Raw genomic sequence first — 14032 nt, forward strand, 5'->3', positions numbered from 1 at the left:
TCATCAACTTTCCAAAATTTCTTGTATTTCTTTTCTGAAGATTACTAATTCTTGCTATTTACAGTGAAATCTTATAAGTGTTTATTCATTAATCTATATAGGATTGCAGACTTACAGGCTAAATATATTTTTTCTGGGAAGTGAAACTCTGCTGACTTAAATTCAAACAGAAAGAGAGAAAGGTCCATATTAGATTACCAGGTTGAATAGTGTAATTATCCTGAAACTGTGGATAGTGGCTGAATATTAATGTTACTTGGATTTTGATTTGTACTTCTATTGCTTTCTCTCATTTAAATGACTGCTGTTGCTCTCATTTTTTGCTGTTTTAACATGATAAAGTATACCCTTAATTTTGCTTACTTCCCATTCTGAATGAAACATTAAAGTTTTTTTTAACACAATAACAATAAAAATTGATGAGGAGAGAGATCTTTTATACTCTGAACTTTGTATACTGCACATGCACATTCTTGCTTCCATATTAATAAGGTGCCTTTCACAAATTTGTGTTGTCCTAGATATCTATATCTATATCATCTATATTTCTTTGAATATGTACTTCAGTTCATTACCTCATATTTGTGTCATTATGGTTGTCATATACATTTGTCCATCACCATTGCACAAAGAAAATGAAATGCTCAAAATCCATAATTTCCTCCAGATCAGTTCCGTGGGGATATAGCATGACCATTCTCTTCTTGCAGCTGTTCATTTCTAGGAGGTGGCAACCCTTTATCAAAGAGCTTAAAATGCTGGTATTAAAATCTTGCTATTTTTGTTGTGCTTGTTCATAGAGGAACATGATACTGTAGGCAGGAATGGATCTGTCAGATTACATCTGCCATCTATGTCCTATTATCTTGAATAACAAATCCCCCATTGGTTTTAATGACCACCTTAGGTATTACATCTTGTGGGGACAATCTCATGACAGTTATTTGAGCTGTATCATAGTTATGCAATGAAGCCAGCTGTCTGCTTGTGGAGTTGTGTTCACTCAAAAACTGGGTATTTGGCCTTTTCAATCTTCTACACATGATCTTCACTGCAACAAATTATGCAAAACTTCTCATTGTTGTTAATAAACAACTAGAAAGTTGTGGTCCTTGCAGCATTGACAGAAATTACCTGGAGGTTTTCAAAGCTAGGCAAGGATTTTTTGCTTGTTGTGGATATCACAAGCATGTTTTTGTAAGAAAGCAACCAAATATTTCCTACCTGGCCTAGTTAGTAATATATGAAGAGCTTGGGGGTAAGGCTACTAGACAATTTATAGGGCTACCAGATTTAAGCTGCACTACCAGATGGTAGCATAGAGATTGCTGTCATTTAATATGATCTGGGTTTTTGTAGCCCTGATGTTCTAAATCAGGGCTGCCAACTCCCGGCCCACAGGCTGGATGCATCATGCGCTGGCCATACCTACGCCCAGTTTAGCAAAGGGGATATGTCACGTGACACCTCCATGACAACGTGAGTTTGACACTCCTGTTCTATATGCTTCTGTTAGTCCAGCCAGTTTGATCAAGGGTACAGGAAATAGTCCTAAATATCTAGAGGCAGGTATGTAAATGGAATTCCTCCCGATTTTATGGGAGCAATCTGAATTCACTGCTAAATGAATGACAGGAATGAAATGAATTCATTTGCTGGGGTTGAGGGGATAAACATCCCTGCCACCATTTGTTTGTATAACATGTATTTTGAAAATAAATTTTTGAAAGCTGTTTACAAAGAATTTATATTTACATATATCTGTGTTGTTTGGTATGTTGTGCTACACACCTTTCAGGGAAATTGCCCCCAACATTTCTTTGTTAGGGAAAATTGTGACAACCTATTAAGATAAACATATTGTTGTAGCATATCTACCTTCACCACTTTGGCTCAGAAATTTCCTAAATAAGTGTATAAATAAAATATTCACTTAGATTTAATTTCCATAAGAAATAATAACTCTGCAAAATCATTTGCGAGAGCTACTGACATCTCAACTAGCAAAACAAACATGAAACAGAATTTATGATAAACTGACCTTTATTTCTTTCACATTTTTCTTCTTTTGCCAACACATCTCTTTGCTTTACTTGATAATGTTTTCACTTCTGCTGTCCCATATAATCTTTTCTCTTTACTTGGGTTATGCATTTGCCACCTTTTATGACACAATATTAGTGCTGAGCAGTAAAGTGAATGTTATTACTTCAAAGAAGCATTACTTGCTGACAAGAATTAATTAGAATTCTAAATTGTTACCGAAGTCTTCTATTCTACAGTGAGAGCTTTAGTGAAATGATGGAAATGGATAATTAGCACTGCTATTCTGTCTGTTCAGTTTGGATAGTCCATAAAAGATCTGATGCTTCCTTTTCCTGAAATAAACAAAACCAGCTTCTGAACTGTCAGAAAAACAACAGCAGTTCTTGAAGGCTAATCATTAGCAGCTTTTGTCATGGACGTATAATTATTTCACAAATTCTGCTTCAATCAGGGAAAAATATGCTTAAGTGCCAATAAAGTTTTAAACCTAGTATAATTTTTTTTCCACTGGAAGGGGAAAAACACATTTCTCCACTGGAGTAGGGAGAACACTTTTTAAAATACATTTTCTATATAGTATGCATTAGAGAGTTTTCTCTAATCTGATTCCTTCCAGATGGATTGAACAAACTAGCAAGCATGCTGGCTGGGATTCTGGCAATTGCATCAGAAAACGCCAGATTTTTCAGCAACTGAAAGCACATTAGAAGGCCTAGTGGATTTGGTCAAATAGATTCTAGATTTGTTAAATCCAGCTCCTCTGACATAAATATGATCCTCAACAAGGATCATGTTAATTTTATCCTTGGCAAAACAGCACAAATGAAACAGAAAATCTGTCAAGAATTATTCAGCTTCATATATGAATTTTGATTTGCCTTGCATGAAAGATCTTTTGGTATCTTTTGTAACACATATGTGTTTAAATCCATAAAAATGGTGAGTATGGTAATGTGGCTTTTTCTCAAAGAAGGAACCAAGATAAAATACTACATTTTAAATGCAATTTTTTTCTGCTAAATTATATATTCTTAACTTCTGTAGCAGTGGTGGTTTCCTCCCAGTTCGGTCCGGTTCGGTCGAGCCGGTAGCGGTGACGATATGACATCACCGAACTGGTTTCCCCCCCCGCCCTCCCACCCCCCACGTTATTCTTACCTTTTATTTGGTCCCACCCCCAATCTATTGCTGCCTCCTGAGTCCCAGCTGATGACTAGAGAGAAAAAAACTGTTTAAACTCTTGCCGCGGGGCTTCAAAGGGCTATCCTACAGCTGATCAGTGTTAAAAGCAAACAAATGAGTCGGGTCGTAAGTGCGAGGACCTTCCAGAAATGACTCTGACCAGCTAGCCACGCCTACCTAGTCACATGACCTCCAAGCCCCACCCACAAAATAAGCCACGCCCACAGAACCAGTAGTAAAAAAATTTAGAACTCACCCCTGTTCTGTAGTATCTTTAATAAAGCTGTGTAGTTCTTCTACTTGTGCCTCCTGTCTCCCACATTTTGTATCTGCAGTAGCTACCACTGTTCCTATAAGGTCAAAATGGCCACTAATATCTTGTTCAACCCCTTTATCCAAAATGAAAGGGAAAAGGATCTTTCTGACACAGAAACAAAAAGTGGACATATTACCTCACACCAAATCTAGTGAGGGATGCTTAGCCCTAGATCAAGTTTTTAATCTGGGTGACTACTGTATGAAACATAATAAAAATGCTAATAAAACATGTGATGCCATGATGCATTCTAACTTCTTTGTCTGCCATAATATTTATCCATATTAAGAATCCATCTGAAGAAAAGATGGAGAAAGTGCTTTCACTGTACATAACTGAGACAAAAATGTTTGAGTAATGTGTTTAAGAATAAGTTAAAATTTATGAGCACATTTCTTAATGCATTTGGATTGCAACATTTGACACCAATCCCCTAATCCTATTTTTCCATTGATTCGGTGTTTCATTATATGCAAGGTTTTTCAAAACCTAGCATTAAGTGAGAGAAATCTGTTCTAGAATTTTTCTGTATCCACACCATTTTGAACTCAGCCTTTCTTTTGCTTGCTTTTTCGCCACTTCAAGTTCCACTTGTGGACTTCAACTCCTAGAATTGCCCTGCCAACCATGGGAGCTGGAGAATTCTAGAAGTTGAAGTCCACAAGTCTTAAAGTTACCAAGGCTGGACACCCCTTGTCTACAGACATAGATCCAAACTCAAAATATGAGAAAATTTCAAGACTATGAGAACCATTGTGCCGTGGAACCGCTAGCTTCCTACTGGTATAGGTGCTCCATCATTGGATGTTTTCAAACAAAGGTTAGACAGCTGTTTGCTGGGGAAGAAAATTGGACTATAAAATTTCTTCTTATCCTATTATTTTATCAATCTCTTTACATAATGTCTTCCCAACGTTCAATTGGAAAAAATAAATTGGCAGGGGTAGCAAGCACAGCATGTGTTTTGGGTGTTTTTCTACCCTTTTTACCAGCAGTAGACATGAATATTTCAGCTCTCTCCTTGTGTTGCCTATGTGTGTACAGAGCCACAACATTGAGTGCATATGCTCTTTTGCTGCCTACCAAACACCAACACCAAATTTGGTCTTGTTTTTTCATTTTTTGGGGAAATTTAGCCAGCTCATAAAAAGAATCTCAAGATTTTTTCCAGACTTTATTTCCAACATTCAATTGGATTGGGATGATTAAGAATCATGCTACTTGGACATTCAGTAAAAATATGCAGGACAGCATAAGAAGCATCTGGGACCTGTGTGTGAAATGGGTTGATCTGTCAAAAGCTGTGCTGTCCTGTTGTGATGCAAGCCTAGCCCTCTTTGTACATATTATTACTTGGTGTAATTGTCCAAAAGGTGAGAAGATGTGATAGTGCAGTGCTGCTTTCATCACTTTCTCAAAAGTAGCAGCAGCTGCAAATCCCTATGGTACACAATGTGTAACCAGAAAAGTTCCCAGCTGATGGTTTAAATGGATAATCTGTTTTAGAACTGAGATACTGTAGGGTTGGGCTGTTTTCTATCAAAGCTCCTGATTCATTTAAAAGTACTTCAGATCCTATGAAAACCAGTATCAACTCAGTGGATTTCCTGGGGGGTTATACAGAAATATTTTAAAGTACTATCAATAAAGTTGTATTCTACTATAATCCCTGAAGCCATTCTCTGATATTATTCTCTTTTTCCTGTATGGTTTTTGCTGTGATGTTTTTGTGTTTGTTTCACTTGAACAGACACTTGTTGGAGTACTCAATTGTCTTTACTCCTTCATTTGGTAACAGTATTTGCTCAATGGTGGCACAAATGTGCCACATATATGCATATATAATAGAAACTAGCATTTCAGAATAACAGACTATACCTGTGATTACATGGCAAATCTTAACTTTTCTTGGTTAGTTACTCTAATCAAGGTTGACTTGTCAGTTTGAAAATGTGTGGACTTCAAGTCCCAGATTTCCTCAGCAGCAACATCTTAAAGTTGGCCAGGTTGAGATATGCAGACAAACTTTGCCCACAGCTGGAGTTCGATCCTGACGGGCTCAAGATTGACTCAACTATTCATCCTTCTGAGGTTGGTAAAATGAAAATCCAGATTGTTGGGGACAATAATGCTGATTTTGTAAACTGCTCAGAGAGTGTTGTAAAGCACTGTGGAGTGGTAAATAAGTCTAAGTGCTATTGCTATTTTATTCTCTGTCAATTTTCAATGACATCCTGGATCCTAGTATTTTGTGGTTGTTCCAAAATAGCATTGGCTGGCTCTGGATTTAGTGATTCATAGTAACGCAAATGTGGGAACAATTATGATATTTTGAAATACTAATATATATGAATTTTATTTTTCACAGCTTTTGTAAGATACAGAATCTATATTATACACATGGTTGTTTAAGCTATGCATGTGAACATTAGCAACATACTGAGCCAACAAAGGAAACTATGAACATTAACAATTTGTTTGCATTTTATGTTAGATATATCAAACATGAAACTAAATTTCAGATACAATGAAGATTTTTGTATGTGCAAGGGTGAAACTATTAAAAATTTTTTAAATCCATTGGTAATTCGTAAATACTTTCAACAGACTTCTAATATCAGTGTTTCCAAATATATACTATTGTGGAATCACTAATAAAATATCATAAAAAAATACATTTCTTTTTGCATGTTTTCTGTACCACCAACCTTTCTGCAAGTTAATCCATTCTGTGGATGTTTATATTTTATACTAAATTTCCAAGAAAGCGCTTTACATCCATGATGGGAAGAAATGAGTAGAATAAAGTACTGTTATTAATAAATAGAAATAAATATGATTTCGTTTACAAAATCAGCAAGCCAACATTTAAAAATGATTCTGCCAGCAGAAAAAAAGTGTTTTAATAGATATGGTAATAATTGAAAATAAAAAGTATTCCTGTGTTAGTTGATGTATACGTTTTCTGTTTAATCAGAGAGCAATGTGATCTGTTTTCAAGATGATAGTCTGAAATGAAGATGACAATAAAAGTAAATGCATAATTTTATACTGGTTCTTTAAGAAACAAATGCAGATATTCACTTGGAATTATAAAGGACAACTGCACTTATATTTGAAGTTGGGTACCTCTTGCCATGTGATTGAAGACTATAAAATTTTGTCTCATCTTATGAAAATAGTTCTATTTTCATTGATGCATGCATGCATCCTATTTCCCTTCAGACTTTCCAGCAGAACATCTGGGCATACTCTTCTACCTTGTTCTCTATGTAACTTGAGTCCTTCATGTTTGGAGAGTCGTTATGCAAGAGAGTGCCTTTGACAACACAATTCTTCTTTTCTACTCATACCTTAATGACTTATCACAGTGTAATGAATCTTTTTATTAAATATATTGCTAAACTATACTCTTAATAGCTCCAATCAACATCACCAATAGTGAAGAGTTAGTAACGTAACAGGTGAAGGAACACAATGCTTTAATTAAAGGTCTTAAGGTAATGTTTTAATTAAAGGTCTTTTTTAAAAAAAATTTGATTTATATGCCACCCTTCTCCGAAGACTCAGGGTGGCTTACAATGTGCTCAGCAATAGCCTTCATCCTTTTGTATATTTATACAAAGTCAGCTTATTGCCCCCACAACTGGGTCCTCAATTTACCTACCTTAGAAAGGATGGAAGGCTGAATCAACCTTGAGCCTTGGCGAGATTCGAACCCTGCAGTAATTGCAGGCAGCTGGTCTTAATAACCAGCTTAATAACAGGGTGCCTTAAACCCCTTTACTACCAAGGCTCTGCAAGGTCTTGCACCCACAGAAATGTTAATAAAGGATCCTTCTACTACAGGGCTGTCAAACTCCCAGCCCACGGGCTGGATGCGTCACATGCTGGCCATGTGCTGGCTACGATATAGCGAAGGGGAAAAAAGTCCCAATACATCACATGATGCTGGTGTGACGCCCCTGTTCTACTATCCTCAAAGCAGATGTTATCAGAATATATATTTATCATAAAGGAAAGTTGTAATATACTATTGTATTGAAAATTGTAATATACTATTAAATCAATGTTAAACATATCCTTTGACTGTTTAATCCATATCCTTTGACTGTTTGGCAATGCAGGACAGACCACCTGGAGACTAAGATAGCAAGTTTTACATAGCCTTAGAAGCATCGATCCTATGTTCTGTTAAAAAGACAGAGATAAATCCAGCAGTGGCTTTGACTATTAATCTCTTGTCTTCTTTGCTTGAGTTATTTGACCATTATCTGATATTGAATTAAAATACTGGATAGAAATCCTCACTATGATTAAGAGTATTTGTAATTAATGTAAAATTATAGCTGCATTATTTTTCTTTGCACAAAATAAATTTTAGATTTAAAGTTATCCAAAATATATACACAGAGATATAGAGATTAGGAGCTCTGGGATTGATAATAGATGCTAAAAGAATATAGACAGCACATGTGCTTAGTTTGCAATTAGAAAATAAATCCATCTGGTTTTAATACCTACTGATCCTAACAGAGGTTCTATACTATACAATACCTCTTTCTTTTTTATTGCTGACATAACCCTAAACCAGAACTGTCAAACTGGTGGCCCACAGGCCGGATACATCATGCATAGGCCACGCCCATCCCAGCTCCGCAAAGGCAAAAAGTCACGATCCAGCCTGTAATGCAATCAAGTTTGACACCCAAGTTCTGAGTATTCTTTTGGTTTATTTATTTATTTTTGTATACTTTAATGGCACCGTCTTGTTCATATATTATAGAATATTAATATAGCATATCTATTTATTTGTGCACACACAAATGTCTATGCTGATAGGGATGGTGGATGAGTGCCTTTTTGGCATCACACCATATTTGGTTGGCTCTACTGTAGTAGTTGTCAAACTTGGCAACTTTAAGATATATAGAGTTCAATCTCCCAGGATTTCCAAATGCACATTTACCACATTCAAATTTGAGTATCTGTGATAAATTTTCTGTGTATCAAGTTGTCCTGTGACTTCCCTCTCCTTTGAATCTAAGAATCTAGAACTGAATCTGGTGCAAAATGTGATGGTCCTGGTAGTTCTATGAATCCCAAGACTGGTGCATGTTGAATTTCTGCTCTGCAAGTTGTATTGGTTGCCAGTTTGCTTCTGAATTCAGTATAGGTCAAGGTGCAGGTTATGACCTATAAAGTGTCTTCCAGATACATTGCACTGAGCTGACAGTACAGTAGTCATTATAGTTGTAACCTGGGTCATCTATAAGATACCAGTTTAGGAAAGGCTGTATTATCAAAACGTTTCTGTATCAACACCCATTTTGAAATAAACAATAGTAGTGAAGTACTTCTGAAAGGCAGTTAAAATTGTGTGAAAGTAAACAGACGCTTTCCATAGATATATTTTGCCAAGAGTTCATAGAGAGGGAGATAACTTCAGAATGAAATTTTTGTTCAACTACATTTAGAAACAGTGCTATATTTGGAATGTGGTACATTTAGTTGTATATGTAGCAAGTGTTACTTGAACATGGAAATATATTTTATCTAAATGTGGATTCATTCTACATTGCATTACACTTTTACTCTTATTTCAAAATTTTATGGTATTATTGATATACATGAGTTCAATTCTGGCACTTTTCAGGCTCTGAAGAAGATGGGTGTATGTAATAAAATGTAGTACAGGGAGGATTTGATTATAGTTACACAGGGACTTCTTTCACTTTCTTGAAATAAACCTTTCCTTTCTGGACTCTGAAATAAGTCATCTATATACCACCTATGTATAAGGCAATGCAAGATAATTTCAGAGATTCTTCTACATGTCGTTGGATTAGATGTTCTACCACACATTATTTCCCACCAAGCTCTGACCCTGGAAGGCATGATGCCTGCATTCTTTGTTTAAGATGTTCCTCTTCATAACATGAAATGAAGGTAAGCCCCCGTTTTCACAAGGATGAAGTATTTCAGATGGTCCAACACTGCAGAAGAGGAGCATTGTTGCTTTGAGCAACTAACAGTAAAAAATGTGCTGCTATACTATCACTCAGCAACCAGAGATCCTTTTTTTCTGGAAGTGCGGATTAAGTCTTCTGAGGGTCGATATGAAAGCGAAGTCATCTTTGTTGACAAACTGGAATGCCTGACATTTGGAGGGATGTATTTGAGTAGCCGAAGGAAGTATTTTCTAAAGTTCTTTCCCCAAAAGCCATAAAAGACAGGATTTAGGCAGTTGTTAAAATAAGCTAAGCAGATTGTGAAGGGCATAGCTGTATCCACAATATCTTCAATATCACAGCTCTTAATCAAATCAAGCTGAATCAGCACATCTATAAAAGTAAATATTTGATGAGGAATCCAAGAAAAAAAGAAAAACAGAACTATTGCAACGATCAACTTAAAGATGTCATCACCTCTGCCGTTATTCTTCTGAAATTGGTAAGCCTTTTTCAGAGTTTTCCAGATTAATATGTAGCTTATTAAAATGACCAGAAAAGGAATGAAGAAGCCCAGAATATTTTTGGATAGGCCTAATCCAATGTTGATGGTTATGTGGTTGGTTGAATTCCTGCGTGTGCCATACCAAAAAGCACATACTGTGATGTTTTCGTTTTCAAGGTCATATGCGCGGCGGTGAATCCCAACAGGTAAGCTGGCAACGACTGCCAACAGCCAGATAATGATGCAAGTTACCCGGGCAACGAGCATTGTGCGTCGAAGGCGGGCCTTCATGGGGTGCACTATTGTTAAGTAACGATCTACGCTGAGGCACGTCAAGAGAAAGACGCTGGCATACATATTGAAGGTTGCTGCAACTGAAGCGATCTTACACAAGCAGTTGCCAAAAGGCCAATGGTACTTCATGGCTGTTGTAGCTGCCCATAATGGTAAAGTTACTAGGAAACACAGATCTGCCAGGGCTAAATTAAGCAGAAATACACTGGCCACAGTTTTCAGCTTCATGTAGAAGTAGATGATAATCACAACCAGGCTGTTTCCAAATATACCAATGATGAAGATGATGCTGTAAACGGTTGGAACCATAACAAAAATGTAGCTGTGTCTTCCCATAGAAGGGCAGTCAATGGGGTTCTTTTTATCGGTCTCTTCTGCAGAGATATTTAGAATCATTGTGATCAGTTCTGTTGTTAGAGGCTGTGTGGGAAACTGATACCAACAGCACCTGAGAAGGAAAAATTAAAAGGTCATTATTCTTATTTGTTAGTTCAATGTATTAAAAGCACTTACTTGACTGCTCCTTAACACCATTTTATTAGATCTTTAAACTGCTATAATATATCAGATTTCTTTGATGGTTAGATTATCCAGTAGTTTTCTCTCTTTTGGCATATAAACTGTAATTGGGCAAAGACCATATTAAAGTAGCTATCTACACCCAGCGATATCCCTGAAACAACACTTTTGCTTAATATTACATTGCATTTTATGGTTTCTTCCCATTCATCTATTTGTTGGTATATCAGGTTAATTAGTATATAGGATTTTAGCCTTAGATTGAACTCTGTGGCCTAAATAATAGTAAATATTTCTTGAATTTAGGTATAACCAGTGCTTTTTTAAAAAGGCTTCGCACTAGAACAAAAGGTGACCTTGTAATCTGGACACACTGCAGCACTGTAAATAAATGAGATGTTGTCCAGTGTTCTGTTATCAATGCAAAAATTAAATATAGCACAACTGCTAGATTCCAAATACCTTAGAGTTCTGTATCTGTTACATTAGGAATGGATTTAGGAAGCATCCGAAAAAGTTTCTCTGGTTGGTCTTGGAATACAAAGACAAAGAACACAATTAAATGTGCACTTTAATGCTCTCTAAAGGCATTGTCTGAGATCACACAAGTTTAGCAGACATTAAGATAATTCTTTCCTGCCTGTGTCCATACCCCATTCTTATCCAGGGCCTAGTGACTATGTTTGTATAAAGTGATTAGTGTTAAGCTTGGTTGGGATTTTTATGGCTTAGCTACTTTTGCAAACACAGATTGACTAGTGACTTCAAAATACTGCATGAATTCAAAAATGGTTGAGTCAGAGACAAGATTAAATATGTTGGGTGTGTGAACACAGCACATTTTCTGCAGTTACACTATCTTGTGTACCATCCAGTAATTTGCGATGTGATTGATTTTAATCAAAAATCTTTATCTGGATTTCTAGGGGAAAAAAAATCAAGGTTGGCAGTTTTACACTGCCATTAGCAGAGGGAAGCAGCCATTTGGCCCCAACTGTCAGCTGATCTACTAGCTGGCAAAATAGGGATATTGTGAGTGGATACAAGGAACTTATTTTCTTCTCTTTTTATGAAGGAAAAGAAGGAGGGATGATTTATTAATTCACAAAACACTGGAAGCTTTGGATATTTCTCCAGTTTGAAAGAGAAGGTGTTCTTTACGGTCAGCTATTGGCTACGTTAAAAATGAACCATATTTAGTTCTGATTCTGTAAGCTTCAGGTTCACAATACCAAGCAATAACACTTTGAAACCTGAAGATCAGGGGTGGGTTCTAATTTTTTTTACTACCGGTTCTGTGGGCATGGCTTATTTTGTGGGTGTGGCTTGATGGTCATGTGACAATTATTTAGGATTTAGCAGAGGTACTGGTCTACCAGGCTTTTAACTACTTGCAGAGCTGTACCGATCTACCCATTTATTTTTGCAGGCACTGATCTACTCATGTATTTTTGCCGGGACCGATCTACTCATTTGTTTTCTTTTACCACTGATCAGTTGTAGGACGGCCCTTTGAAGCCCCGCGGCAAGAGTTTAAACAGTTTTTTTCGCTCTAGCTATCAGCTGGGACTCAGGAGGCAGCAATAGATTAGGAGTGGGACCAAATAAAAGGTAAGAATAACGCGGGGTGGGGGTGAGTGGGGGTGGGTGGGGGGTGGGGGTGAGTGGGGGTAGGGGGCCAGGGGGGCCCCAGAACTGGTTTGATGACATCATATCATCACTGCTACCGGCTCGGGAGAACCGGGCCGAACTGGGAGGAACCCACCACTGCTGCAGATAGAAAATACTCTTTAGAGAAACTGTAGGTTGGTTTGAGAGTGCATTTATGAGTTATTAGTAAGTGGAGGACTAGTCCTGTGGCTGATTTTTAATGTTGGGTTGATTGAATGGGTAGTGGTGAAAAGGATACAATTTTTGTGAGTTTTGTAGTCAGCTGTGGAAGAAAGAGAGTTTAATAAATATTTGCAGTGAAGATTGCTTATAAATTTTATGGCAAAACCAATTTCTTTTTAAGTGAACTTTGCATCTTTGTCCATCTTCTAGTAGTCTGAAAACGACCAATCACTATATGAAGCAGAATAAATAAATAAAATCCATTTAATAAAATGTAATCCTTTGAATGTAGCATGCCATAAACTAGCCTTTCCCAATATATTGCTCTCTGTTATCCTAGACTGCAACTCTAAGAATTATCAACAATCACATAGGAAACTTTGCTAATGGAGGAAAATTCACATGAATAATTCACTCAGAGACAGATTCACAAAAATTATGCAAAGTTAATGCTTAGGATTTTGGAAATGAGTTGAAAACATGCACATGCTTGTTCTATATTTTAAACTTAAATAGAGAACATGGGAACTATTTTTCTTCATTTTACATTTTATAGGTGCTTTTCTGAGTGAGCTCTAAAGTGCCTGAGCCTTCAACTCAACATGATGTTCTTCAAAATATTTTTGACTACAACTCCCAACACTTGTAGAACACAACTCCTATGACAGTCAGTTGTGATTTACAATATGTGCAGAACACCAAGCTGCTCTTAATAATTTATACTGATTGCTACTGTTTGTTGTTTAAGAATTTTCATTTGACATCATGGAGTCCTAAAAAGTAACACCTGTATAATTTTCCCATGATAAGGTAACAGTGAGATATATTCATAACCTTATCTTACCTTAACCTTGGCAGTTATTTATTTGACATTTTTCATATCTTTCAGATACAACAGCCCAGTACCTAAGCTGCCTGGAAGAACCACTGCTAAATCCGAATTGGATTTTTATATCAAAAGGGAACTTCTAACATTTCAAAAGAAATGTGTTGCTCTGAAATTCACAGCAATAGCACTAGTATAAAAAATTGAAAAACAAGTACTGTACAAAGAGTAAGAATTAATCAATATATATTCTTACCTAACTGAAAAATCAAGATGTCAGCTAAAGGAGATAGGATGGCACATGACAGCTCTGAAAATACTTTTGTTTCACACTAAATTATTCCCTTTCCTTCTAAAAATAATAAAAATCACAACGTTCCCCCTTTAAAAACAGCAATATCTACTTAAGATCCATTTAATTTGCCTAGCACCAATCAGGAAAAAATGTTTAAAAAACCCTAAATAATGTATCAAATATGTTTAAAAGTAAAGAATTTCACATTATTATAAATGATTCTTTGCTCTATTTAGAATGTCACCTGCAGTGGCAGATTATTTAA

General features: G+C 36.4%; 1 protein-coding gene across 6 annotated transcripts in view; it reads right to left on the minus strand.

The window, feature by feature from the left end:
- Positions 1-5881: 5881 nt before the first annotated feature.
- Positions 5882-14032, minus strand: part of AGTR1 (angiotensin II receptor type 1) — a 49781-nt gene continuing 41630 nt past the window's right edge. For 3 of the 6 annotated variants that reach the window (XM_087872638.1, XM_034439283.3, XM_034439282.3), the window contains 2 exons: positions 11276-11344; positions 5882-10742 (listed from right to left, as the gene is read on the minus strand). In XM_087872638.1, the coding sequence (XP_087728764.1) occupies positions 9602-10690 (1089 nt within the window). In that variant the 5' untranslated portion in view covers positions 10691-10742; positions 11276-11344 and the 3' untranslated portion in view covers positions 5882-9601. The remainder of the gene's footprint in view (positions 10743-11275; positions 11345-14032) is intronic. The other 3 variants (XM_087872637.1, XM_034439281.3, XM_034439284.3) reach the window with 1 other exon arrangement.

The sequence above is a fragment of the Pantherophis guttatus genome, chromosome 6 (genome assembly GCF_059756535.1).
Source record: "Pantherophis guttatus breed Tessera chromosome 6, ASM5975653v1, whole genome shotgun sequence".
Taxonomy (NCBI): domain Eukaryota; kingdom Metazoa; phylum Chordata; class Lepidosauria; order Squamata; family Colubridae; genus Pantherophis; species Pantherophis guttatus.